The following is a 13,050-nucleotide window of genomic DNA, read 5'->3' on the forward strand; positions in this document are numbered from 1 at the left end:
AAGTGCTAAAGGAGTTTGTTTGATCTGTCATAGAATCACAGTCTGGTTTGGGTTGGAAAGGACATTAAGCTCATCCAGTTCCAACCCCCTGCCACTGCCAGGGACATCTTCCCCTAGAGCAGGTTGCTCCAAGCCTCGTCCAACCTGGCCTTGAACACTGCCAGGGATGGGGCAGCCACGGCTTCTCTGGGCACCCTGTGCCAGCGCCTCAGCACCCTTAACCTTCACCTTTGGACACCGCGGTGGGACCCGGCACCCCATGTAGCCTTTCCCTTTGATCGGGATGTCTTTGCACTTCCCGAGAGAGCTCTTCCCCTTACGGCGCCTCCCCCGGCCGTTCTATTGCAGGTTTATCTCGGATCCGATGTATTTCGTACCGCCGCGATCCCCGGTATCGCGCAGCGCTCGGTACCAGCGGTTGTAGAGGGGAGGGACGGGCGCCCATGTCCGTCCCCTCGGGGCTGGGCGGCGGGCGGGGCGTAGCTCTGCGGGCGGCGGCGTTAAGGGCTGGGGCGGCCGCACTTGTTGCGGGAGGGTGGTGGTTGCTGTGCTCCGTGGTGGGGCATGCCGCGAAGTTAACGCGGAGAGGGGTGCCGAGGTAGGGGGGGCCGGCTATAGGCCTCGCCATGGGGCGGTACTCGGGGAAGACGTGCCGCCTCATCTTCATGCTGGTGCTTACCACCGGCTTCTTCGTGGCCGAGCTGGTGTCGGGCTACCTGGGCAACTCCATCGCGCTGGTGTCCGACTCCTTCAACATGCTCTCGGACCTCATCTCCCTCTGTGTCGGTCTCTCCACGGGGCGCATCGCCCGCCGCAGCCGCCGCGGCCCCCGCGCCACGTACGGCTACAGCCGCGCTGAGGCTGTGGGGGCCCTCAGCAACGCCGTGTTCCTCACCGCGCTCTGCTTCACCATTTCCGTCGAGGCCATCCTGCGCCTCGCCCGGCCGGAGCCCATCGACGACGCGCAGCTGGTGCTCATCGTCGGCACCCTCGGCCTCGCCGTCAACCTGGTGGGGCTGCTCGTGTTCCAGGACTGGGGCGTCTGCTGCCGCCGCAGCCCGCCAGCCCCGATGCCCGCTCCGGCCGTGCCCAGCGGTGCCCCAGCCGGGGAGGCCGATGAAGCAGGTGCCTTTCGGCTGCAGCCTTGCCGTCCAGGCTTCCCCTTGTGTCCTGCTTCCCACCCTTCCTCATCCCTCCCGTCCTCTTTCTCCTGCCTGTTTTCCCTCGGGACCTGTTGGATTCGTCCCTAACCCTCCCGAGCCCCCCCAAAGACACTCAGACGCTGTGTCTGTCACTCAGTCACACCCCCGCTGCCTCATTCACCTTGTACTTTACACCGGGCTGCTGGGGGGAAGGAGGTGGTGCTGCTCAGATTGCTGCGTGGAGAATGGTTTGGCTTGTTTTGTTGTCTTGTGTTTTTATTTCTCTTCTCGTCGTCTTTGAAATAAGTTGGTTTTGAGAAAGTTGATGTTTTTTCTGTTTGTAGAACTTATACACAACACAGCGTTTCTTCTTTGAATGCAGGTGATTCACCCAATGACCAAAAAAGCCCTGAGGAGGGGTCTGAGAAGAAAAAAGAAAAGAAGTCTGAAGCCTTGAACATCAGAGGTACAGCACAGGAGTATACTGCTAATATTATCATTAACTTTAAAACACTTTCTGATTTCCATTTCAGGTTTCTATTTACTTTTACCAAATATCAGTAATAAATAGAGCAAAAGCCCAGGGCTCTTCTGTGTACATAGACCCAGTTATCTTTAGCAGAAAGGTTTTGGTTGTATGAAATAGCATAGATAATAACAAAGTAGTGTGGTGCTGATTTGGCTGTGTGTCCTCACGTCATGATTTTCATTATTTAGAAGAGTGCAGCTGAACCTCTGCTTGGCTTTGTAGGAAGGTGAGCCAGGTAGCTGTGAGGTGCTTCGCTGGCTGTCACTGCTGTAGCAGTTGAGCAGTTTTCAGCTTTCAAATGCGTTAGGGCAGGAAATGGAACTTCTTTGAATCCCAAGGTTTTGTTGTCAGCACGAGGAGAAAGGCGCTGGAAGTGGTGCTCCAGCACAGTATTTTTGCGGGTCCTTGAACTGTGAACTTGTCTGTGATAGGATCAACCCTTCTTACGTTGTAATTCGTCTCTGGGTATCTGTGGAGCGAACTGGCATAGCTGCTTCTAGAGAGAAATTAACCAAGTCTCTCTCTCCCCCTGTGTATAGGCATTTATAATGTATACACATTTAAATACCTACTCTCAGCTGATACAAAAGCAGATATCTTTGACTATATTACACATGGAGTTTGTCTCCAGGGAAAGGGCTGTTGGAAAGCTGAAGCAGAATGATAGTTTCGGGCTGCTGAGGTTGCTTATCAGCATCTGATATTCCTTCAAAGTCCTGTAAGTTGGCATCATGTGAATTCAGGTCAAGAGGTCAATGGCAGTCAGGCACTTGTTGTTTCGTTGGGTTTTCTGTGTGTCTGCCCACCTGTCTGTCAAGGAAGACCCTTTGGAAATCAAACCATGTGCTACAGCCACAGCGCTTTCCTGAATGTCTAGAGATCGGTGTCACTGGTTATTATGGCATTATAGTGGTAAGGGTATTGGAGCAGGTAAAGCAAACTGTCACTTTCAGGTATGGAGGAGGAAAGAATAAGAAACCAGTGAGTGTATTTTAGAGAAGGCCTTATTTGCCTGAATGACAGTGCTTAGCATACGGATGCTGGAAACTCTGAAAGATGTCTGAAGGATAAAGAGTTTTGTGTCAGTTATTTTAAGATACCTGTCATCTTTGGTTTTTAGAAAGAGACTTTTTCTCTAAGTGCTACTTCAGTGTGTCATCTTTGCAAAGTCTTTGTATTGTCCTTACAAATGTTCCTTGCTACAGAAATTCAAAATCAATTTTTTTTTTTTTTCGGGATTAGTTGCATAGCCATGATCACTTGGCAAAATTCCTGCGTATTACAGAATCTGAGCCTCCCTGAAAAAAAATGGCTGGAAAAAATGGATTTTAAAAGTGCTAGGAGCAGGGATCCATGCATTCTGCCCAACAGGACTAATTACCGTAGTATAAAATTATTCCTTTTATTTCCTGAGCATATGCAGAGCAGTTCAGGCTTTCTAACACAAGCTGTTGGAAACTGTGCGTTACTGTCATCCTACCAGACTGGCTTTATTAAATAAAGCATAATTTTCAGTTCTGTCTAATAACCAGAGCTTTAGGGGATCAATAGGGAAATAATTTCTGTCTAAGCCCTCATTATGTGATGTGTAACTAAGATGTACATATTATGATGTGAGTAATGTAAAATAAGAATTCTCCAAGTTCTGTATTCTCAATTCATAATTTATAAAAATTCTGACACATTTTACTTTATTCTTCATTCAAAAGAAGACTTTCTGAAGCGTTTTCCTGTTCTCTTTAAGCTGTGCTCTCCAGTTCGTTTCCTTGGCAATTGCATCCTGCCTGTCCCTTTTGTTCATGCAATAGCTGATAGCCTGTGCTGAATCAGGATTATTTGTAAATAAAAAGGGAACACTGCAACACTGTTAGGAGGAGTAAAGCTTTGTGGGAGTCTGCCAGAAAGGGCAGAACATGCCTGACTCCAGCAGAAAGAGCTGGACTCACTGGAAGCTTGTACTTTTCTTATCTGACCCAAGTGATTCCGAGGAACTCCAGGGTTATTGCCTTTATTTATCACAGAGAAGATCAATGTTCATGCACAGAGCTGGCAAGAAAGAACAGCACAGGCAAAGCTGTAGGTTTAATCCAGTGACTAGCATCACCAAACAGCCAAAACTCTTCACTGTGTTGTTAATGAGTTTGGTAGGGAGCCTTTTGCAGATTCTCCATCTCAGAGGAAGTGATTCCAATAGACTGAAGCTCTTGAAAGTGCTTGGCATAAGGATGTTGAAAGGAGATAGTCCATTGCATTCTCTCACAGGCTTACAGTAAGAAGTATTGGCAAAGAAATGAACTTAATATATTGAGAGATGTTATGAATTAGGCATGGGTTGAATGAATCTGAGTCTAAATAGTAAAGACTGACAAAACTAGAGTGCATTTGAGGAAAAATTATGTAAAGTAGTAAAAAGAAAAAAGTTCTTGGATTATTGGGACTTTATAGCAAGAAGACTACTTCAGTCATTGTAATTGAAAGGGCAGCTAAAAATGTGTTATTACAGGAGCCTGTTTTGTGCCTTTACCTTTAGTGCAAAAACATATCTATAGATGTAAAAAGTGGTACCCAGCGTTCCTCTCAATTTAGAGTAGTCCAGGCATGTATTAAACTATGTTGTCCATGTGACTGACTGTCAAACCCAATTCCGATTTCTTGGGGGGATTTGAGGGCTAGTAGTGTTGGTGGGACAAGGTTTAGTATGCCTAGTAATCAAGCTGGATCTTAAAATCAGCGTTTGAGGGCATTTGAAGCCACAGGGGTAAGCTTAGTTTTCATGTAGGTAACTTTCCAGGTTTCAGTAGTGTCATAGAAGCTGATGGAGGAGAGTAACTGTTACTGGGAGTGGTCTGTGGCTCTCTTAGCTTCCAGGGTAGAATGGATATATTTAGTCATCAATTTTTAATTGAGAAATGAGGTTTAATGTGCCAGGATCTTTTAATAATCTGCAGGCGTTTAAGCCAACACTTTCTGCGTTGCCATGGCATTGCAGTTGGACCGCAGTGCTAGCATACCCTATGTGTTTAATAATGCATCCCACTTAAGCAGCTGGGGTTCAGTCAGTATTTCCCTTGCTGTTTTGTCCTGAAAGCTGTTACTGAAAGTATCAGTTAAGATATTAATGCCTGGAAAATTGCCTCTTTTACATGTCAAGTGGAACAGACTTGAAAAATGCAGCACTACTGTACTTCCCCCCCAGAAAAAAACCTCCCTCACCCCCCACTAATGGAAGTTGTGCCATCTGTTTCAGGTGTTCTTTTGCATGTTATGGGAGATGCACTTGGATCTGTGGTTGTGGTAGTTGCTGCTACAATCTTCCATGTACTTCCTCTGGGGGATGCTCCATGTAACTGGCAGTGCTACATTGATCCAAGCCTCACAATAATTATGGTGTTCATCATCTTGTCTTCTGCATTCCCACTTATCAAGGAGACCTCAACTATTTTGTTGCAGATGGTTCCCAAAGGTGTTAATATGCAACTACTGAGTAAGTCAAATTTGTTGCTATTAATTCTAATGATATATTTCAATGCATAGGTTATTTCTGGAATGACATGTTTGGATTATTTACTCATAACAGCTCTAAATTCTCAAGAACAGTGAGAAATAGTCACATGCCTGTGTCCTAGCAACATGACTCAAATCTCTCTGGATTAGTTAAAGCATGCATTTTGAGAATGTGGTACTCTAACAGTACATCAAAAGTACCAGGTCTTGAGCTGTTAATGCTTTGTGTGGGGTGTTTGTGAAAGAAATAACATTGAATTGCAGTATCTCTCAACCCTTCTTCTGAGACTCTTCCAAAACTGCTTGGAAATTTCCATTAAGGCTGGTTAATTTTGTAGCTCTCTGGCATATTTCACACTAGTTAATTGTGGGGTAGCACTGGTTATTGCTGGAATTCCACCATGCTCGGGGCTAAGGAAACCAGAAGATGTGGGATCTTGGCCAAGGAAGTGGTGCTCCATCATTGCTTCAGTGTAAATTGCCTTAAAGGAGTCTGAGGGATGGGTGAACCCAGAAGGAAGGGTGAATTGCTTGTGTGGCCATCTGGAGGGTGAACTGAAGGCAGCTGGGAGTAGCTATATTTTACTAAGCATAAAATAAGTGTAAGAAAGTGCACAAAATAAGAGTAAGTGTACTTTTTTCTGCTTTCAGATAGGGCTCTTAATGAGAATCTGGTAATTACCCAGTACACCAAAGCCTGTAATATCTTTCTCTTATGTTTTCCAGCTGACGAACTGGCTCATGTACCAGGGGTGAGCAGCCTTCATGAGTTGCATGTCTGGGAGCTTGCAGGTGGGAAGAATATTGCTACTCTTCACATCAAGTGCCAAACCCCTACCGATTACCAAGATGCTGCTTATAAAATACGGAAGATTTTCCATGATGCAGGGATCCATTCTGTGACCATCCAGCCCGAGTACACTGATCACAAGAACTCCCAGATACTGTGCAGCTCACCCTGCATCTCAAAAGCTTGTGACTCTCAGCTGTGCTGCAGTCAGCGGGAACCTCACCTGGCTAAAACTAATGGCTATACTGAGAAAAATGATAGTTGCCTTTCTGCAGTGCATAAAGACAATGGTTCCAGGAAAAACGATGTTGAAATCCCTATTGAGTACCCACTGGCAGAGGATAGCATTAGGAATGTGAAAAATTGTGATGGCAAATCCATGTTGAGCAGTACACGGCTTTAGGCAATTCCCCTCTATGCAGCATCATGTTCTCACAGAACAAATGTGTCCTGGCTGGGAAGGGGGTTGTAGCTGAAGCTGGTGTGGCAAAAAGTTTTCTCTGCTTTAGCTGTAAACCAAAATACACCTAAATAAGGATTCGTATTTCCATGAAGTGTGTTCTGATACAGCCTAACACAGTTCCTTCCCAAACCATGTGTGAGTCTCTGTTGTTAGACTGAATGGGGTGTTTTGCTGTCTGCACTGATGCTCGCAGTTAATGGCCAGTGGCACTGGGAATGAAAATCTGGCCTTTTCTGCTGAAGTGAGCCATTTCCTGAAAGCCCTGTGGCCAGTTAAAATTCTACTGGGCTGAAGTACTGTATATTTATAAAGGACTTCAGTAGAGATGCTTTACTGATCCTGAAACCCCATTTTTGCATAAACAGTTCGTGTTTAACATAATGCTTGTGCTTCTGACCAGTGGAGTTTGTGAATGAGAGAGTCTAAGGAATATGGGGAAATACTTGGGAGTTTTCTTGCATTGTTTTCTTGACTGATTCCTGTATTTAAGGAATGTGTTTTAGAGCAGAAGCTGGTCTTGCTTCTTTACTACTGGTGTCCTAGCCTAATCACAGATAAATGTGCTTAAGAATAGACTTGTCATGAAAGCAAAGAAATACTTTTAGTATCAATTCTAGCAAACAGAAACACAGGCAGTCATCCAGCTAACTTTTATCTTGTTCACTGCTGTGATTGCAACTCAGTGTTTCTTTTTTCCTCTTGACAACAGAAGGTATCATAGTCACAGTCTTAATTCATCATTGCACAGGATGATTGCAGTATCTTTAACAATGAGTGTCTGTCATTACTCATGCTGAATAAATAAGCTAATGTGTTTATTGTGAACAGTTAAAATTCTACAGTTTTACTAGTAAGACATAATTTAATATTGCATTAAGAAAGTCCCTTTAAAATTTTATATGCAGTATTACCAGAGGGAACTATGCACATCATATCCAGAAGCTTTCAAATGTATTTTGCTGTCAAAAGCAGCCTTTCAATGGTATGTGTGGCCTGGGCAGGCTATTTTATTTGTTTATTCAGGAGAACACCTTTATAAATTAAAAGCATCTTTACTTCAGTGACACCTTAACAGAAAGGGCAAATTGATTTCCTGCCTGGGCTGGGAAAACGCCAGGACCTCCTTGTAAGGCTGGCTTGAAAGCAGCCAATTTCTTATTAATAAGGATGATTACATTAAGTCAATGACTATTACAACACACAGCAGGATATTTTGCTGCTCGCAAGATGGTATTTACTGAACCAATGATTCCAGTCTAAATAGCACATTGAGATTTGTCGTTGAACAGGTTCTTGAGCAAATTAATATATTTTATAACTTTCCATTGTTTCCAAGTTTTTATAATATAAACTAAATTATGTGTTAATATAATTAAAAGCTTGATCCTCTAGTCTGATTCTGTTAGCAGCAGAGGTGAAAGCAGCAGGATCTTGCTTGGCAGTTATTGCACAAATTGATGTAAATCAGGAAACATTTAAAGAATTGCTGTGTCTCTTAAAAGTGTGTGGCATAAAGTAAGATTGTTCTGTCTTTTTTGTCCTTATTTTCATCTATGATAATGTTATTTACACCTAAACCTGACATTTAAACAAATATATTTACCGGGGTTATTTTGATATCTGGAATAAAAGGCTCCCAAAATACCAACAAAGTCAAGGGGAGAGCTCGCTTTCCAGATAACCTCTAAAAACAAGCACCCTTTCATAGTTATGCATTTATGTCTTTAATCAGGTAATTTTTATATATATATATTATTAAATGGTTGAAGATGGAATGGCAGTGTTGTTTATTTTGGGATTAAACAAGTATATGATGTTGGGGCATTTGACAAAATGGACCATCTCTTTCTTTGTTCTGCCAGTGTTTGTTAAAACTATGTTTATCTATTTTTTAAGCTTTTAAAAGTGTTGTAACCCAAAAATACAATGAAGTAACATTCTTAGACATTTTTTCTTGTCTGGTTGAATGTACTGTAATTGTTGCCTGTGAGTAAATAGCAAAATACCAGGGATTATAGAAATCTTCAGGTCTGGAAAACAATCAGATACAACATTTGCATTATTGCTTAAGCAAGCAAGACCAACAGAGCTATGTTATTGATGAGATGAGCCATGTTTTTTCTGTGTAGGGACTTTAAGGGTATTCAGCTAAGGTTTCTGACCTGGTATCCTTCCTTTTAGTCCCACAATAAAATATCTTTCTCCTTTCTTGAAGCATGCCACAGCTTGGCTGTACTGGGTGGCCCCTCTCTACATCTGTAGAAGACTTAATTCCAATCAGTGTTAATTTTGTACTGGCTTATTTCCCTTCAGTTCTTGGCAAATTTCTTCTAATTCACTTGAAGTAGGCTTTCCTTATTTCACAATACAATATATTTCAAGTATCTGCCTTTATCTGTGGGTCTTGTTCTAGATTCAGTTTTGTAGCATACTGCACTGTCATGAAATTTCTTGTCTGGCCTCTTTAGCTTAATTTCTACCCCTTCCAATTCAGTAATGTAAAATTTCTGATGATTGCAGGTTGATTGTGCTACTCTGTCCTCTTCCTGTACTCCCTTGGAATCATTACGGCATTCAGGTTCTGTGGCTGTCACTATCTGTAGCAAAAGAAATCTGTTTAAAATGCAGGTAACTTTCAACTGGTTATCCGGCTTGTGTGTCCCTCTGATCCATAGCCAGTCATAAACATCACCTACTTGTATGACAGCGAAACATTTGCTAGCCTTACCAGGTAGTTTTGGAGCAGAAGCAAAATCTGGAATGAATTAACATGGTACTGAATGCAAAAGCACTTTACTGGCGTTCATCAATTGTAGGTCTTTACAGAAAGCGAATCAGTTTTTTGTTACCTTTTCATATGTACCATGTGTGCCAATTTGAGTGTTAATGTTTCCTTCTGTCACTCTCTAAACACAAGCCTTGACTTAGCATCAGTTATTTTTTTTTTAAAGAAGAGCAATTTTTAGGAGCATTGCCTTTGTTTTACAGGTTTTCAGTTGAAAACTTGTGTTCTTTGTCTTATTTCACAGCTGTGTTTTTTTTCCTTTTAATGTTTTTCATATTCTTTGTCTCTTCAAGAAAAGCAGGATGGTTTTGGTGGCCTTCTGAGCAGGGTGATGTACCCATAGTACAGTTTAGAAATACCTCTTTTGTGCACTGGTTTAATTTTTGCACTCCATTTTATTCAAATTCACCCACTTTCTGGTTTTGCTGTGTGATACGCTTTATAATTGCGAACCACTTTTTGACCTTGTTTAGTTCTTCCTATTCTTTCCCCCTCCCCTACCTGATTATAACACTTACTGTTCTGAATGCTTACTTTTATTCTGAACTTTGAAGGGAATATGCCAGCATCCAAGTTTTCCCCGAGGTGAAGATCACCACCCAAAGCTATGGATGTCTTGATGTGAGCTACTCCAAGGACTATTTTATGTTCTGTGGTCTGTATAGAAATGTTGCCCAAGTAGTTATCCTGAGATGTAAATATATACATTCATATATATACATTCTTTAAAAACAGTCCACATGAACCAACTTTTAAAAGAAGGCTGGCTTCTAAACCTGAGAAAGTACAATGAAATCAATAGGGTTCAGTAGTCATTCATTAACACCTTAGGGGAAAGTGTGGGTCACTAAATGGAAAGCAGGTAAAAGGGATGTTTCTGAAAAGATGGTTCAAAACCTATGAAGATTTCTATAGGTTCTGCCACTTACATTGCTCTAAGTGGAAGCACTTTCTATGTTAAATACTTTATTTGAATAGTGATACCTTGATATGAGGATGTCACTGTGTAAGATTGTTACATTTATGGAGTTGTGTTGCTTACAAGTTTCCTCCCGTTTTTCTGTTCATTATGTGATTTAAATAATGTGCCAAATTTAACTTCCATTATTGCTGAATCACTGAATTTTAAATCTCACTGTGCTTTTATTAACTATTAGTGAAAGATTACTTAAGGTTTTACGTACAGTTATATTTTTTTTTCAAAATGAAGTTTAAATGTCTTGTCAATAAAGTGTATTTTTTAATAAACCCATTGTTCTGAGCTTGATGTGTGTCAGCAATAGGGAGCTTGTGTCAGTCTGGATAATTTGAAGACCTTTGTATGAGTAACGTTTGTTCTTAGCCTGTGGGTTTGCTAATGCTGCAACTTCTGTTATGTGTTTGGAACAAAAGAGGGCAGACACTCAAAAGCTCTTCCTTCACAAGTGGCCTAGTGCTCCCTAACCTGGGAGTAAACTTAGAGTCTGTAGCTCCAGGATACCAGGCAAGGATGCTGGCTGCAAATGATAGGAGAGCTCTGTGATTCTCACTTCTGGGTTTTATGACATGAACATGCATGTTAGAAATGAGATGATGCTTAACACTAAAAGTTTAGGTGCTGGTTTTAGAGCAGCAGTCAACTTCACCACACTGCCATAGCTTCCTAAGTGATGGTCCATAAGAAATGCTCCAGTAAATGCTCCATAAGAAATTCAGTTCAATTTTGGCCAATATGTTGCCTGTGGTCATGTGCTTGGCTCAGCTTGAAGCCAGTGGGTTGGGAGACAGAACTGAAACATCTATAAGCAATTCCTGACAAATAAAATAATACATATGCTCAAGAGCAACAAAAAATAATTAAGAACAGAAATATTAAGGATTTAACCTAACTATTACTGGTTGTACATGAAAATGATTGCCCAAGTAATCCTGAGGTTGCTTTTCAGAAAGAGAAATTGTATTCTGACTGTTAAATGTTGAAACCCACCATTTTAGGACAAGAAGAAGGGCTGATAGATTTGGAGCATGCAGTTTTAATCCTGACATTTGATGAACAGTTTCCTCACTGCACAGACTGGCACAAGGCATTTGAAATTCAAGGACTTCTTCTCTACACAGAGGCCCCTATTTTGTACCTGGGTCCTTCTGGAGCAGTTGGTACTTTCCACATTAGGGGGCTGCTACTGTTGTGATACTTACCTACGCTCCAAGAAGGCACAGAAATAGGGTGATTTTGGGTTGGATGTAGTAGGTTGCGTTTTTAGAACCAGCTTCTAAAAAAATTCCATGTGGATTCTTATATGTCCAATGTTTACGTATTCAAAATACATAAGGCCAAGTTGAAGGGGGATTGGAGCAACCTGGTCTAGTGAAAGGTGTCCGTGCCTGTAGCAGGTGGTTGGAACTAGATGATATTTAAGGTCCCTTCCAACCCAAACCAGTTTGGGATTCTATGCATTCACTTTACAATATATATTTGCAATTACAGTTTGCCAGGCTTTCAAATGTGTGGTTTGCAACCCACACCCTTCTGTAAGAGTATGTTAGGAGGCTGCTATGGATTCCTCACAGATGCATGCAGAATATCCATCTGATGAGGGCGGATGTCCCGTTCGGACCAAAGTTGTAGTAGGAAGTAGGAAAATAACAATTTTCACAATGGGTGATGAAGGGTCAGTTAACCCCCCTGGCAGATTTAGCATATAGTTGGGATGAAGTTAGCAAATCTTCCAGTTAGGCCAAGGTGAAGGTTCAGTAAATCTGAGAGTAGGAGAAGCTAACGAGTAATTCAATGGGGTATGAGTAAGCCTCTGTCTTTTCAGGTACATAAGCTTTGCCCTCTGACGCAAAGGTTGAATTTACTGTCGAATCCTAGCTGTATTTTACATGCGGAGAGTTATTTTTGCCATATAATTCTAGAGGGAGGGGCATAAGTGTAATGCTTACTGTCAACTGACCAGAAAAGTCACTTAGAGCAGCCCTGTAGGTTGATGGCTGAACTTGTCTTTTCTAAAGTGACACTGATGAAAGAAGCACATAACTTGGTCAATAGAGGTAGCATGCATTTCAATAACTGTGAAGCATTATTGCCTATCTCTATATTAGTAAATTAATTATACCTGGGAATTTTCCCAGGCACAAGAGACAAGCCAGCACAGAAGAGCTTGCCTCTATACTAGTAAAATACTGTCCACTTCAAAAGAGGGTGGCCCCGTGCAGAGGGCCAACTGAGATTAGGTCCTTGACTGTGCCTGGGAATGGCTGGGGAGAGGAGAAATTGCCACAGGCCGCGAAATGCCTGAGCAACTTGCTAATAGGTAATCATGGCTCATCCCCAGTAGCTGTTTAATTTGCAATTATTGATAAGGCCCTTGGCCCCTGAGCCTCTGTGCTGTTCTGCAAGGCAGATACAAAAGGAGATGAAGCTGGCGGTGGTTTCTTAGGATTGGGGGTTGAAAGATCTCCGCTTTATCCTTGTCTATGCTGTGCTGCATCATTGTGCTGGGCGAGCTGGAAGGGGAGAGGCTGCCTGACTCAGCAGTGCAGTCAGCAGATAACGCTATCATCACAGCTTGTTTGCATGGCTCAGGACACAAAAAGCGTAAGGCAAGTGGCACGGACGATATGGCGTTGCACTTTGCTTTACCTCCTTCCAGCCCTAGTGCATCTGTTTATTTATTTATTTTCAGCATTTGTCCCTGTTTACTAAAGCTCTCTGTCTGTTTAACCACCTATTGCTGTGGTGTCTCCTCACCTTGTGGTGAGGAGATTGAGACAAGACTATGGCAAGAGGCTTCAGGGTGAAGACAATATATGTCATTGAAATGGCACAGCAGGCCCACAACCTAAGGTACAGAA

At 42.4% G+C, this 13,050-nt stretch overlaps 1 protein-coding gene across 1 annotated transcript; it reads left to right on the forward strand.

The window, feature by feature from the left end:
• The first annotated feature begins 536 nt into the window (after positions 1-536).
• Positions 537-10,474, forward strand: SLC30A10 (solute carrier family 30 member 10). The gene is made up of 4 exons (XM_065679857.1): positions 537-1,125; positions 1,525-1,608; positions 4,919-5,155; positions 5,902-10,474. The coding sequence occupies exons 1-4, from the start codon at positions 627-629 to the stop codon at positions 6,366-6,368; spliced, it is 1,287 nt and encodes a 428-aa protein (XP_065535929.1). The 5' UTR covers positions 537-626; the 3' UTR covers positions 6,369-10,474.
• Positions 10,475-13,050: the final 2,576 nt, after the last annotated feature.

The sequence above is a fragment of the Lathamus discolor genome, chromosome 5 (genome assembly GCF_037157495.1).
Source record: "Lathamus discolor isolate bLatDis1 chromosome 5, bLatDis1.hap1, whole genome shotgun sequence".
In the NCBI taxonomy this organism is placed as follows: domain Eukaryota; kingdom Metazoa; phylum Chordata; class Aves; order Psittaciformes; family Psittacidae; genus Lathamus; species Lathamus discolor.

Excerpts from the sequence above, each read along its gene's own strand:
- SLC30A10 (XM_065679857.1), top strand. The coding sequence starts at position 627 with ATGGGGCGGTACTCGGGGAAGACGTGCCGCCTCATCTTCATGCTGGTG. Across the intron at positions 1,126-1,524 it reads CGGGGAGGCCGATGAAGCAG|GTGATTCACCCAATGACCAA; the intron begins GTGCCTTTCGGC and ends CTTTGAATGCAG. Across the intron at positions 1,609-4,918 it reads TGAAGCCTTGAACATCAGAG|GTGTTCTTTTGCATGTTATG; the intron begins GTACAGCACAGG and ends CATCTGTTTCAG.